Source organism: Ornithodoros turicata, chromosome 6 (assembly GCF_037126465.1).
Source record: "Ornithodoros turicata isolate Travis chromosome 6, ASM3712646v1, whole genome shotgun sequence".
Lineage (NCBI taxonomy): Eukaryota > Metazoa > Arthropoda > Arachnida > Ixodida > Argasidae > Ornithodoros > Ornithodoros turicata.
The window spans coordinates 38,297,675-38,313,744 of NC_088206.1; the positions used below are offsets into that span (position 1 = coordinate 38,297,675).

Consider the following 16,070-nt stretch of genomic DNA (forward strand, 5'->3'; position numbering starts at 1 on the left):
TAGAGTTCGTCCAGTGGGCCGGTGGCTGTGAGAAGAGCCTGGCGCTGATAAACGGGATTGTGCCAAGGTAAAAGAGTGTTGGAAGTGCTGAATGGTCTTAATCGAAGGTTTCGAGGTGACGCATAAGTGTTTGTCGTTCATTCGTGAAGCGTGAATTAGAAAAAGATACAAAATCTGGGGTTTTCAAGGACTGCAAAATTAAAGGTTTTTGCCGATTTTGTAAACAGCATTTTCGAATTCCAGGGTATTCAAGGGTTTCAAGAACCAGTGGGAACCATGCAGCCTAGTGGACACAGCCTAACCCAAGAGAAACCGTATGATAATTCGCATAGTGATAAGTAGGGCCCGGAGTTCATGCAAAATGCATATTTTATGAATGCGTTCTAACGGATATTCTAACATTTCTTCACACATTACCAATCCCAATGACACAAATCTACAATGGTTTATGTGTCATATAATTGCATATTTCTTCCTGATCATCATACAATACGACTGTTGCCTATTATGTCATATCACAGCACTGTTTGGTTGCATGTTACGTCATATTTCAGCGCCCTTTGAACCATTTTTTAACGTTTGCCTTTCCCTGTGTTTTGAGAGTTCAAGTTGCGCTTAATAAAAATAAAGGAATCAAAGTATTGCAGTCTGTGAGCGCCCTTCTCGAAGTCAGTGAACAGGACAATGAAGAGCTGTCTGCACATGACGTAGGGCTAGTTCCATCTCAAATCGAACAATCCGGTACACTTGATGTCTCGAATGAATGGGGGAAAAAAAAATATGTTGAAGCCATCGGTGAGTTAGGAGAAATAAATGCTTTCGGAATTCTCTGCGCTGCGCGGTTCGGGAAATATTAGAGGAGGAAAAAAGTGCCTCTCAGAAGACGATGTCGTCGCGCAGGTTTGAGCGTTCCCTACAAGGCTATTTATTGTCGCATTGTAGTAATTTCTTGATCTGGCTTTAGACCACCTAGGGCACAATTGGCTCCTGGATTGGCAGTGATGTGTTGGTTTTTGTTTGTCTGCAAAAAAATATCAAAGATGACTCAAAGTGCCGAAAAGCACCATATTCACTGAAACTTTGCAAGTGATGTAAAAAACGGAAAGGATTCAGCTTTATGCCGTTTAATTGGTCATTGGTCATTGGGCTATCGAATTATATGTAATTTGTTACTCTACTCTGTCAGGAACGTGAGCGATACCTCTTTAAGTACCACCATACCACTGAAAAATGACGAATTTCGGAAGCCTTGATCTAAAAAACCCCACCAAAAACTTGCCTTGAAAATTTTATATGTTGTAGATAGTCCCTTAGACTATGCACAGAAGAAAAATCAAAATTCGAACTTGATCGGTGGGCGCACTGTGAATTTTTTGCCACCCCTATACGCGGAGCGCATTCAAGCGGTGGCACCGTGTCCCGCGTGTTGCAAACTCGAATTTTCGAAAGGAGCTTTCAACTTCTGTCTTCACATGAAAGTAATTGCTACAGGTTGAAGCCGTTGTGAGCTTTTATGCTCATAACAGTGTTGTAATCGCGAATGTAGATTGTGGAGCAACCAGAAGTGCTCACATGTTTTGCGGGATGTCACACATGCATTGCAAGTGCTGGGAGCCCCTGAAGAACAGAATGCTTTCGAATGCTTTTGCGTCTTTATAAAAGGTATATTTGTTCACGGTGATCATATCGAAGCATATTTACAGTATACAAAATAAAAACAACTTGGCAGCGAAGAAGACAAGGTAAGAAGGTAACGTAAGTTATGCAGAGCATCCCGGGTGGATGAGAGTGCTCGTGTCATGAACTGCTATAGGCTGTTGTAGCAGCCACTTTCCTTAATGTTACTTTTGATGGCAGGTTCTTGTCAGATTTTCTTGATAGGGTCTTCTCACGTTACATGCTAACTCGCTGAAATCCTGGCAGTTACTCCTGGATGTTCCTGGCAGGGCAACACCGAAAGCGGTCTCTAGTTTACGGCCTGTCTTTCTGCCCATTTCTTCACGTATTTGGGAGTGTTTGCGCTGTGCATATGCTTCCACCAATTTCCTTCTTTACTTCAGCGGTGTGACGTTAATGGCTTCAGATGATATATACTCAACGATTTCTTGGACCACGTCGGGCTGGTGCACAAAGGCGTCACCCCATGAGCTTCCTTCAAATGTGGACGACATTGCTGCTTGCTGTGATCCAGCCACCTTTGCTGTGAAGTACTTGAAGCAGCTTCTACACAGCTAGACCATTTCTGTTACGCCTTCGATTTGATCCGCTGGAACCAGATTCTTTATGGCAGCTACGGCGATCACCGAAGCAAGGCGAAAGTTCTTCGTCCGAAACACTTTTTTCTTGTGTATGAGGCGGTAGTCAGCGCAATACACACGGTCTGCGCTGTACAACGAAGAGGCCATGAAGGTAGGTATGATGCGAGGACGACACGGTACAGTAATGCAGATGCCTTCACATACTCTGTATAAGGGCACTCCGTGCACTTCTGTAGTCGAGGATGATGCGAAACTTTGCGCAAGGTGTCTTCGGAGAGTTAATCCGACTAGGACCTTCCCATGGTTGCAGCATGTCGAACCGAAGAACATATTGGACAGCGGTGCCAGTCGGGCTGTTTCGGCAAGGTTCACAAAAGGCACCATGACTTAGCCTTGAATGACACTGCACAACGACACTTTCCTCTGTGCGATTTCCGCCGTCCGAGGTCATGGAGCAGTAGGAAAGGAAATGTTTTAAAGAATGCTGGAAGTCACTGCATCTCTCCTGACATAATGTGTACAGCAACTCTGCTTGTTTATAATCACCCTGAACAGATATACCTCTTACAAAGAAGTAAAAGCATTCTGTTCTTCACGGCCTCCCAGCACTTGCAATGCATGTGTGACATCCCGCAAAAAAGTGTAGCACATCTGGTTGCTCCACAATCTACATTCAGCGATTACAACACTGTTATGAACATAAACACTCAGAACGGCTTCAAACTGTAGCAATTACTTTCATTTGAAGACAGAAGTTGAAAGTCCCTTTGGAAAATTCGATTTTGCAACACGCGGGACACGGAGCCAGAGCTTGAATGCATATAGGGGTGGCAAAAAATTCACAGTGCGCCAACCGATCAAGTCCGAATTTTGATTTTTCTTCTGTGCATAGTCTAAGGGACTACCTACAACATATAAAATTTTTTAGGCAAGTTTTTGGTGAGGTTTTTTAGATAAGGGCTTCCGAAATTCGTCACTTTTCAGTGGTATGGTGCTACTTAAGGAGGTATATCGCTTACGTTCCTGACAGAGTAGAGTAATAAATTATATATAATTCGATAGCCCCATGAATGACAAATTAAACGGCATAAAGCTCAATCTTATCAGATTTTTACATCGCCCGCAAAGTTGCAGTGAATATGGTGCTTTTCGGCACTTTGAGTCAACTTTGATATATTTTTGCAGACAAACAAAACCTGACAACACTACTAACCCAGGTGCCTATTGTGCACTAGGTGGTCTAAAGGCAGATCAAGAAATTACTACAATGCGACAATAGCCTTGTAGGGAGGGCTCAAACCTGCGCGCGGCGACATCGTCTTCTGAGGGGCAGTTTTTTCCTCCTCTCCTGTTTCCCGAACTGCGCAACGCAGAGAACTCGGAAAGTGTTTATTTCTCCTAACTCACCAATGGCTTCAACATATATTTTTTTCCCGTTCATTCGAGACATCAAGTGTACCGGATTGTTCGATTTGAGATGGAACTAGCCGTAGATGAGCCAGGTAGCTAGCTAATTTGCCGGACTAATATCCAGAAACATAGCGCACATTTTTGCAAGCACATGGCTTTCTTAACTTGCAAAACATGAAGTTTTCAATCGTCCCATGTAAAAATGCATATGTATGTGTGTGCGTGCATTTTTTAGAACCTGAGTATGGCTATGATGGCATAGTGCAATGACCAATGAAGAATATCAATAAGCACTGCGAACTGCCAATAAGGAATGTGCATTTTCGACAATAGGAACAATCCGGGGTAGTTGGTATAGGTTCATGATGGCGAATAGCAGCAAGAAGACAAGGATATAGGTAGAAGTAGACAGGACAACTGCAGATTCATCTGGATAACTTTTTTTTATACAGTTTCGTTATTTGTAGTTCTAAGGCACGCAAAAGCTTCCGAAGCAACATTCCTGGCATCATAATATTTCTCCATATTCTGTGCATATTTAGATGTTTTGTGCCGCATATTTTGGAAGATTTTTGTGCATAAAGTCCCAAGCCCTAAGGATAAGCCACTTCTTTACGTCATGAGAGAACTATGATCATGAGTGACACTACAGCGCAGGGTACGTGGATTAATTTATGAATTTCTTTCACTAAAGGGATCTTTAACGTGTGTTAAAACCCCAGCACTGAACCAAAACAGTCAAAAGGACATTCATACTACTATAAGTGCAAATACAACACGGACGAAATAGGACAATGACCAGCACTAACATCCAACAAATGCTGTACGTATTTCCAAACAGTCACACCTGAGTACAAATAATGCCACCCATCAACAGCTGCCCTGATTCCTGTGAATTCTTTCTGAGTGAGCGCAACTGACTCGTGACTTATTATACACCTGCTCATCGTTCTGATAAATTGAGAGAAGGCAGCAAGGGATTGAGGAATGAATGCAATGTATGTATGTACTTGAGCTTCAGTAAACTACCCTGCTACCTTGCTATGTTTTAGGTACACAGAAGTCTCGAATGTAGAGTCAAGAATACAGTAGTGCTGCTGCACAAAGTGGTCGCAACGATGGATGGGAAAGCAGTCTCTCGTGAGTATCACATGTTTGTCATTTCCTTCGGTGCTTTCGTTTTCCCTCACGGTGCCATGTAAGCGAGTGCCAATTGCGGTTGCATTTCACCATCTGTTTTAGGGAACATTGTGACAGTACGAGTGCCGGAATCATGACAAAGATTGTACAGCCAACGCAGTGCAAAGTGTTTACAGTCGAGCCAGTTTATTATGATATTCGATATAACGATAACTCCAATATTACGATCAAATTGCTGGTTCTCGTCAGCTCACCCACTGAAGTACAGTAAACCCTCGATTTACGAATTCCCTCGGTTTATGAACGGCGTCACAAGGAACCAAACTTTTTTCATGTATTTCTCCCTTCGTTTATGAACCCTCGATATCCGAACTGTGAATGGATTTTCAGAGAACAAACCACAAAAACACATGTGTTCTGACCTCGATTTATGAACGGGGACGGCGAAGCCGTCCAGAGGTTGATGCAGGGGAGGTACTGGGATCGCGTCAACAAAGATGAACAAAGAATGAAGGTCAAGTACCCGTGCACTGTCCCCAGATAATTCTCCAAGGGTGCAGCCTTGACGACATCTGTAACTTGAACGAAATTGCATTACTTTATAAGCTAGGTCCAAGGGGGACATTATCCGCAAACCCTGTCTCTGGTACGAAGTGCAGTAAGGAGCGGCTCACTGTCGGCCTTTTATGCAACGCTTCCAGGACTGATAAGTGCAAACCAGTGATCATAGGCAAATTAAAACGGCCAAGAAACTTTGGGAATAAATTTTTGCCAGAGATGTACTGTCACTACCATGCGAACAGAAGGGCATGGATGACGTCTGAATCTTTGTGGATGGTTTGTGACGATGAGTGCGTGAGCTCGGGCGACGACTCGCCCCTAGCAGAATTGCAAGTGCAGTTGCGAACCTTGAACCCTTTGCTTCCGGACTCAGCCGCAGAGGAGTGGATTTCCTGTGCTGACAGTGAACACATACTATGTGAACCAATTGATGATGGTGCTTTAGTGCAGTTGTCAAAAGATGGTGCCGAGAGTGATCATAGTGATAGTGAAAATAACCAGCAGGACTGTTCGGAAGCTGTGACAGCTCACTCAGTGTAGAATCCACAGAGTGATATGGCATTTCAAGGACCAGGCGGACCAGTCAAATGTGCCACACTTCTATCGTCTGTGCTGAACAGGATAAATACAGCAGAATGTATGGTGCAGAGCACAGTTACAGAGTATTGTCAAAAATAAACATAATCTAGTGCATTTCCTGTCGTGTTTCAGCCCATTTCTCTTCCGCGCACCTTGCACCTCGATTTATGAACGATTTTTTGAGAAACGAAGGGTGTTCATAAATCGAGGGTTGACTGTACACGTTCTAGGATGTAAACAAGACATCAATATAACAATCACCACGAAAACGTTTCCTCGCGTATAGCAATCGGAATTCTCCCATGGCTGGTAAAACGGGTGAAAATAGAAAAGCAAGATTGCACCTTTTCACTGAAAACAAATTACGGTGACATTTTCAAGAGCCTCCCCGGGTTTGGATGTGCACACCTTCGAAAGGGCAGAAGGGGCTCGCGAGAAGTAGAGGAGGTTGTTCCCTCTCCACATCATTCTCTCGCCCTGAAGTTTTTTTTTTCTGGTTTGCTGCGTGCTACGATGGCGTCAGCGGTTCCGACCCGTAGTTGCACATGCTCAACAGATTTTGTACTGGTGCAAAACCTCATTGCAAAGTACCATGGCTTCCCAAATGCGTGTTGGCAGCCAATAGCGTGTCGCCACCCAAGCACGCGTCAACGAATTACCCGTGGGGGAGGCGCGTTCTGAGGGACAATGTGAGAATGATGATGACTACGGCACTGGATGATGAGTAATGGATGAAGTCGCCGATCTCAAAGGGTGCGGAGCCTCGCGTGGTATCGGCGGTTATGTTGTCCTAGGAAAAGCTTTCGACACAAAGCTATGCATTTCAGAGCTACATAAAATGCTTTTGCACTCGCAAAAAACACACATGTTCATCCGCGTTCTACTCGTGTCGATCTACGTCGTTGACGCGATCCCAATCAGCAATTTCACGAAAGCTCGTCTTTAACGATACTTTAATATAACAATCTGATTTCGCATTCCTGTCAATATCATTATAAACGGGCTCGACTGTATACAACAACGAAAGTTTTCAACACAAAGTATCCATCACGACGTTTTTCGACGCCAAGTGATTTCGACCTTTTGTGACTTTCTCTGGTGTTTAAGCAGTCATTTTGTGTAATTGCAGTTCCGTCACGAAAGTAAGTTTACTGAAATGTATACCTTTTACAATTTATGACCGTTACATTGAAAATTTCTTAATTTCGCTTATCTGGAAACTCTGCTTATCTGGTGTTTTTTCCCATTTTTTTATGACTTCAAGTTAACGGGGGTTTACTGTACCCGCGAAGTAGCCAGAACATAGCCAAATGGCCATCACGCAAATTTTGGCGCCCCAAGTCGGAGAGCAACCAATTTTGCACAAAGTAGCCAAATCTGGCGACCCTGTCAACTACCTGCACAAAAATAGGATTGATGTGTCGAGAGACATCACCACTTGCTGAACTTACTTTTCTTGGGTGATTCCAATGAGGGAGTGACCATCGACTTTGAGCAACTGATCTCCCGCTTGAAGGCGCCCATCCTGCAGAAAAATCAAATATTTTTGTTAGTTATCAATCAAATAAGCTAAGATACGAAAATAATAATCGTATTTACTTCCAATAATGCACCTCTCCCCCCACACCCCAACCACCACAGTGCGAGGGAGAGCCGGAGCCAGCCTGCTATGTAAAGTAGACAGAACATCAGGGGGAGAGATATTACGGCAGTTTGGAAACATAAATGTCGCAATCTGTTCTCAGTAGCCAGTGCAAATACTGAAGGTCAGCACAATGGTTCAAGAGATGCTCACAGGGTGTCATACTGGCACGGCTCCGATACCAGGACTGATATTCTAAAATATCAGCCTGGTGAAGTATGCCTTTGGACGTGCATTCTTACTACTAAAAGCAACAGGACCGAACAGTGGCCTAATTTTGTGGTCCTGCCAAGGTCAAACTAAGAGAAGTCTACTGTAGCTTTCTAACGGAAAGTTTGAGATGCAAGGTTCCGTTCCTTTTGCATTCCTTAACATTGTCCACTTATTCTGCACTGGCGGTACTCTTTGTCCGCAGTAACATGTAACAGCATGGCAGCCAATAGACTACTCTCCCTCTCCACCACACCATCCATAGTTGTACATCTTCTACATTTGGTCTTCTACAGGGCTATGGAGGTATACACATGCACCAGTGGCATATTTACAAGCAACAAGTACAGGCACGGCATGCTGCTGCCTAAATTCCACTGCTAGACACAGTCAAAATATCCTACATCAAACAAAGACACAGACATTTCCAGAAGCAATGGACTGTATTCTCCTACATGAGGGATGACTCTAACCGTTCACCACTGTACTGCACTAACCAGGGACACTTTGGGACAATTAATGCAATGCAACATATCTTCTGCAAGGCCTGCTGTCCTTAAATCGTCTGTAACATGCACAAATGCTTACCTGATCTGCAGCTCCTCCTTTGACAACTGACTTGATGTAGATACCTAGTTTCTCCTGGTTAACTCCCTTCAACAAGATAAAAGAATATTTACTGAACAAATAGGTGAATACTGTAAAAATTATAGAGACAATAGGTTGCAAATTTGGATTGAACAAGGTTACAAATTTGGATTGAACAAGGTTACAAAGTAATTTTGTAGATGCACAACTTTATGAGCTATCCTCATTTTGGTAACCCCCTTTTATCCCAGCTTAACTTATCCGGACAAGAAACATGGGCATAGATTTCGGTTAATGCAATTTGCCTTCATGTATCTGGGCTTCAGTTCCCGCATCTGGAAAAACACTTTCAGGTACAGCCAAAGAAAATGCCCAACAACTCCCTTCATATATCCAGTGTTGAGTCAAAGACAATGTGCGACATACATTTCCTCAAGCAAGGGTGAGAACCTGGAGGAATGTTCCCTTTTCCCACCTTACCGACGTGCCACATACCACATTTAGTCACGTAAAAGATGCACATTTTTTACCCAAAAAACATCGCCACTGAGGGCGTGCGTTCAATACGTGTGAGAAATTGGAATCCAACACTTAACGTACACTTAACTCCCGTTTTAGTCAGAGATATCCACGGTGATCTCCCTGGAATCGAACATCGCGATTCTGCCTCATCATCGCGATTCTCCTACATCAAATCATGTTCCGTTCTATCAAGCGTGGACGAAATACTCCTCGATGTCTGCCACATTTGTAGTTATCACTCTGGCGCCAGGCACTCCTAATTGATTGCGTGATACGAGCGGCCGCGCGAGCATGATATGCTGGCTGGCGCTGCGCAAGACGATCTGGCCGTGCTACTAAAGTCAGGGTGTGCTTAATGTGCGGGTAACAAAAAAGTACCAACATTTCGGCGCTCAAGTTGGGGTGCGTTCAATATGCAAGCAAATACACTATGTATTGATGGATCGGTTTCTGTTCCCGGACATTTTCGCTGAAAACTGCCAGTGCTGGATAAATGAGGGTTGACTATATTACCGAAGCAGATTTTCGTCTACAGTAGGCTCACATTAACACAAACTCAGATATCTTATACTTGGCATTAGTTTAATTGAATTCCGAAATCTTGGTTGGTCCACTATGCTTTCAGTGTGTCTAGAAGCCACTCAGGTAGAACTCTGCTTAATTAATACCGTATTAGCACAATTGTAATGTACACTTTTGTAACGTTCCAGTCTCCGAAACCGACTTCCTGGTCCGGACACCAGGGGTAACCTTATTGTTTTTTCCCAATGTCCCGTGCTTTTCTTCGTCCTCGTCTTTTCCTACATTACAACTTTTAGTCAAATATGTGCTTATAGTCACAGGCATATTTGAACCGGGACCAGAAACGAAAGTTCAGAGAAAAAGATTCAGGTAGGGTAGCTTGCCGCATCGCCACGGACACAGCGTGCCTGTCACGAGCGTGTCTTTGATTGTTGTGTTCATAAGGACACATATGTTGCACGTCATTTTCTTTTGCACTGTTTCAACATTAGCCTCTGCATCTGTTTGATAATGCGGCAAAAATGGCTTGATTATGAAGGTTGTTTTATGCGGAAAGTGATCCTACTGGTGGAAATGGTGGTGCGAACAGCTGGAGCAAACGAAAGGATGAAAGCATTCAAGGAGAAAAAAAGAAATGTTAAAAGTAGAAATTAGAAGTAGATACCCTGGGATACATATTCACATAAAAAGCATGACAGCAGCGCACAAACCTGTTGTGCAAGAGCTTTAAATTTCGCAGGTCTAGGGAGCTGCATCCCTTGGCTGCCAGTCGGCGCGTCAGGTCAGTCACCAAATAGTGAGGCATGAGCCTTCTTTTCCTCTTTTTCTTTCCTTTTGTAACTGCATTTCGCACTGACTGTCATGCGTTTTGACTGGTCGCTCTCGCTAGTAGATGATTCTTGGCAGCCAATAATACCCCCAACAGACAGGCTAGCTTGAACTCATTTGCGATGAGAGTCCTTTACAGCATAGAAGGACACCTTGCTGAAAGGAGATCCAGCCGGTGACATACGACAGCGCCCATCTCCCTTTCAGCAGCGCCATTTGAAATGCGGCTCAAAGGTACCACACTCGCGAACCTTTGCGAAGTCTCTATATACTGCAATTACTAAATTAGTGCAAACGGCTTTCTAACTTTATCTGTTAAATAATTACAACCTACAAGTCACACATTCTTATTTTCAATTGCAGTGGTCTAATAATCATCGGCTGGTTCTAGTTTTGAGGATATACCTTTTCATCCATATAGGAGGTAGTAAGCAATCTTCTCTTCCGCAAAGACCCGCTTGTGAAACGGATATCGGATCAGTGAAACGGATCGGTGAAACGGATCGGAAACGGTTTTCCAATGAAGCGATCTCAAATACACGGTTGACATTTATACATTTATTGACATGAAGATGTGGTCACTGGCGCTTAGAACGAAAAATCTCACTTCCTTTTGTTTGCCGCATGCTGTAATTTGCGTCGCAACTTGGCATTTTTTTAAGGCTGGATATTAAATCCACGGGATCGGTGCACGCACTGTTTACAAAATTACGTTTACTGATTACTTATAAGTAGGGCTAGAAGTTTTCGGGTTTAACCCTATTTTTCTCCATTTCTACCCCCCGAATGCAATTACCAGACTTCGGGTTAAACCCGATATTTGCACCCAGATAATCTCCATAAATCCAGAGAAACTCGAAGATGCCGCCATTCTCAATCAAGCGTCAAGCCAAGCCTCGGGTGATGAGCACATCCAATCCAACATCTGATTTGCGCATGGGCCCCGGCTGGTGCGTTCTCTGTCTCCCACCTGCTTCCACACCAGACGCTTCTGATCGCAGAAAGTGTTTCGTTTTGTGCGTTTTGTGCCCAGCACGTTAGTGTGACCTGACGTCCTATTTGGAATCAAGGTGGGTGTCCATGGGCAGACCAATGAAGACTGCCCACGACTGAGCGAGGGAATACTCCAATCTTGAAGTAAGGAAGAAAGCACGCTTGGACGCTCCGCATGACAGCAACAAAATATCAGCAGAAGAGTTCACCTTGGTTTGCAAATACTGCTGCTTGGAAATATCGCCAGACCCAGCAAAGAAGCACTCCTACCATCAACACGCTCTTTTGCTACTACGGCGAAGAAAAAGAAGCCAAAGCTATTTGTCTGGCAGACAACGCGCATGTTAAAGCGTGCAACAGCTACAACATCGATGCTGATCTCACCAGAGTACTGAATGAATATGGAAAAAACTGGAACGATGTAATTGCAGTGGCGAGCGACTCCGCAGAGCATATGCGCAAGGTGGTGTGCGAAATTCGTGAAACGGAGGCAGTAAACATCATTCACGTGAAAGGCTTGCCGCACCTGATCCACGAGGTTGTGGCAATGACGTTGTATGTTAACAAAGGGTGATAACTAGAGCTGTGCGAATAGCAAAATTTCCATTGCGAATCGAATATGAATATTTCACTTGCACTGCGAATCCAATTCAAATAATCAGAAAAAGCCCAACTCGAATAATTTCAAATACCTCACGGTGAAATATTTTGTGGTGTTGTGCTCACTTAATGATGTTCTGCTCCGAACTTGTGAGCCTTTTCACCCAGCATAAAATATCGTGAGAGAAGGGTCCCTCTGTGTTGTATATGGTATACTGCATTAGTGGGATGAACTGCATTGAGAGTTAATCAACGTGGTCCATGCAGCCTGCTTTGTGTGCATCTCCTCATTTATATGTTTATATTGTGAATTTTCTGCACTTTTTTTAGAAGCTCCACATATTTCCATCTGTTACTGAACATAACTCTGAAAGTTGGGAGTACATTTACTGGAATTTACAGTGCCCAGAGTACAGTGTTTACGATGAGCTCACAGAAGTTGTAGACTTTAGTGACAAAACATTGTGAACAGTGTAAGGCGGGTTTCACCTAACACTTGAGTGTAATGATGTGAAGTCGACTTGCAGAATGAAGCTGTACAACAAAAGAACAATGGTGGTAACGTGAAGTGGGGTTCACCTAACTCTTGGATGTAATGAGGTGAAGCCCACTTGAAGAATGGCAACAGCAAAACCTTGCTTCAGGCCGGTTTCGTGTCAGTTCAGGCAGGAAGGTCCCATCGACCTCCTGGATTTCCATTGTTTTTTTTATATTTAGAAGCTCATCGTACATGATGATCAACAGCGGTAAAATGAATAATTTCTACGGAATAGGTTCCGTGCAAAAAAATCTAGAAAATCCGGCCCTGAATTCGAGTGTTTCAGTTTTGCCATGTTTGCACACGTATATGTCCCGAGTTTTAAAATATACTGTACTGAAAATTTTTTATGCTTTAGTATGCCTACATGCCAGCAGTTCAGAGGCAAATTTTGGCTCGCAAGTGCAACGCTGTGTGCTATAAAAAATGGTGAATATGCTCTCTCTCGCAGTTTTGTTCCAACTTCGACATGTGATTTCTCTTGCTGTAGGTGTTCCTTATTACCATGCTTGGTATCAGTTCACTCAGCTTTTAATTCTCTTTCGTCTCATATATCTATCGTGCGTATACCTCTTACAGGTATCTTCTGAAACAGGCAAATCTTTAGGCATATTAAAAAAAAAACAAAAAAAAACAAGGATTTGCGCATCCATTTCTCAAGAAGGCCCCTTTGATATCATTTATATTTTGCCAGGACATGGTCCAATGTTAGAGCTTTGATCTGACGCAAAAAATTATGCTTCAAAAGGCATACACTGGCGATTAGTGCGTGAAAATGCGGCCCTACTCTGCGCGCGTAAGTGTCGGAGCACGGCTGCCGGTACCACGGGATGGCAGGCCTCCCGTCGATATCGTACAAGAAAGGGCAACTTTCTGTAATCAAAAGCGGTAGTTCATGTCGATATATTTACAAGACTGCGAAAGCGGAAGCAGTATTTTGCAATGACAGCGACAAATGATTCACTCAGTTTCTATGAAAACATCACTTTTCTGCATTCACTGTCCACGGCACAAGCTATGAATGTTTCTCGGCCTAGACTTCTCGATGTGTTGCTTTGCCACGCATGCGAACCTTGTATGCAACTTTGATGCGGTATACATTTACCCATTCCTTTTTCTCTTGCATAGTAAAACAAGCCACGTCCTCTGCGCACACATGGAGTAAATAGACGCGCTTGAGGTGTTTTGGCAAGCACATTATAATATCTTGTGACCCTAGGATGACATCTCCGGGAAACTCCATCGCACATGACGGGAAGTTGCGGTAGTTTCGGGTCAGCGCGAAACATACCGGTCGTCCGCTGTTGCTATGATTCATTGAGTGCTCCTGCTGGGGTCCGCTAGGTGGTGAGCAGCCAGTTGGAGAGGCGAATACAGCTGACGCTGTAAAAGATACCTCCCAAAAACTTATCCCCTAATATAAAAATCAATTTCTCCCTGACTTCAGTATGGTCCAAAGAATTACACCCGATATTTGCATGAATTCAGAGGTCAAATTAATTTCCCCGATTTTTACCCCCCGAATTTGGAAAAGAGTAAAACCCAAAAACTTCTGGCCCTACTTTTAAGTAGGACTGTGCAAATACTCGACTTTTCGGATATGAATACTTCAATGTTCGAGTTTGATTTGATTCGAGAATTTCGTATTCGTGGCTTTCAAATATTTTCGAATATTCGATATTCCTAGAGCACATACGAGTCTCACGCGCTAACCCAAATGCAGCAGGCCTCCAACTGTAAACTGCGAGAGACAGGCGACACAGAAAGCATTCAGCACCACTTGTTCATCAGGCCTATGCGATGTATCAACATTTCAATCGCAACGTCTTCCCACCAGCATGCATTCGGCACCACTCACCATGAGGGACTGTCCAAAACCAGAAATTAACCATATGTTACGAACGAATAGTACCTCAGCAATATTCATTTTAAAAATATTTGGTAGGATTTGTAGAAATAAAAGATATAGGTAGGAAATAGGATAAGTTGTTGAGTGAGAGGCACACGAATTGTCTACTTCCATGCAATCGCTATCAACATCAACATCACTACTTTCGTTTTCTGCACGCATGTTGTGCGGTCGTAATTTCGAAAGTTCCTTCTCTATGTCATTTCGGAGAATTCGGAAGATTCACTTCATTAGGAGTCCGTAATGTCAACGTCATCCGAGGAGACACACTCTCGGAGCTCAGACGGGAAGAGCCCCGTATGGCTGTACTTTAAGCGAAAGATGCTGACAACTGCCGAGCGAAACGCCTGCCACAAGCTCCGCCAAATGCCAGTTACTACCACAATGCCTCTGCACAACCATCTCAAGCTACATCCTAGCCTCATGAGCGAATTTCTTGCAAAAAAGAGCTGTGAGCGACAATCCCAGCCTTCACTTTCCGATGTTATAAACAGGAAGCAACCAGTGACCCCTGAAAGATCAGCGGCCCTGATGAGGAAGGTGGCCGAAATGATTGCACTGGACATGCAACCCTTCAGCATGGTGGAAGACCGTGGATTTAGGGCTTTTATAAGAGAAGCAGTGCTGGTTACGATATACCGTCGAGGACTTCGTTTTCGCGCACTGTCGTGCCGTGCATCTACCACAACACAAGAGAAAAAGTGGAGCACACGTTAAAGAAGGCTGCAAAAGAATGCTTTTGCAGAAACACGAATGGCCCCTCAGCCTCACACAGGCTTAAAAGCCTGCTCAAACAAATGAACAAACCTCAACTATGCCTCATACAGGCCATTCCAATTCCATGGAACAGTCAGTACTTGATGCTGGCAAGACTTTTAGATTTGAAGGAACCCGTTGCAGTTGAACTTGCAACTTCTAATACTTCTGTTGACTGCCTGACACCAGAGGAATGGAAAGCTGCTTGTGACCTTGTTTGCACACTTAAGCCCCTGTATGAGGCCACTGTTGCCTCCAGTGCAGAAAAATATCCGACACTGTGATGTCAGACTCCAATAATTTTTGGACTACTGGAATATCTTGGTAGACTGGAAGGTGAATCCAGATTCCCACGTTCTCTCTGCAAGGCTGTCTTGTCATGGTTTGCATCCTACGAAGTCGATGAAACCGCGAACATTGCAATGCTTTTGGACCCAAGGTTTAAATGGGCTGTGTACAGCAATGACAAACAAATGCAGCTGTGGCTTAAAAGCATAATTCTAAGGGAGCTGTGTGCAGACAATGTGCTAAAAGCCATTCCACAACGTGCACAAACTTCACACTTAGCTTCATCTCCAACAGTGAGCCTATGGGGCATGTTTGAGAACATGGCTTCGGGGACCAATGGCACTCTACCTGCTTCAGAAAAGGAGCTTATAAATTACACAAGTGAGAGTTTGCTTTCCAGAAACAGCGACCCATGTCACCGGTGGAGAAAAATGGGGAATATTAGCTACCCTAGCTTGGCGCAGTTGGCAAATAAATATTTAGCCATTCCTGCAACTTCAATCCCCAGTGAGAGAGTGTTTTCTGCATCTGGGAACGTTGTTGCTGCATGCTGTGAATGTCTTCTCTCAGAGCACGTGTAACAACTAGTCTTCTTATACTTATAACTTGAGATGAGTGCGGGTATGAAAATTCGTACCCGCAACCGCACAGCATCCGCGGGACCACGACCCGCATCCGCACATCCCAACGGGTACCCGCATACCCGCAGGTGCACCCGCAGCCCAA

General features: G+C 43.9%; 1 protein-coding gene across 1 annotated transcript in view; it reads right to left on the reverse strand.

Annotated features, from left to right (window-relative positions):
- Positions 1-16,070, reverse strand: part of LOC135398502 (afadin-like) — a 224,298-nt gene that overhangs the window by 123,206 nt on the left and 85,022 nt on the right. The window contains exons 19-20 of the mRNA XM_064629904.1: positions 8,389-8,454; positions 7,400-7,473 (exon numbers count right to left, since the gene is read on the reverse strand). Coding sequence (XP_064485974.1) covers positions 7,400-7,473; positions 8,389-8,454 — 140 coding nt within the window. The remainder of the gene's footprint in view (positions 1-7,399; positions 7,474-8,388; positions 8,455-16,070) is intronic.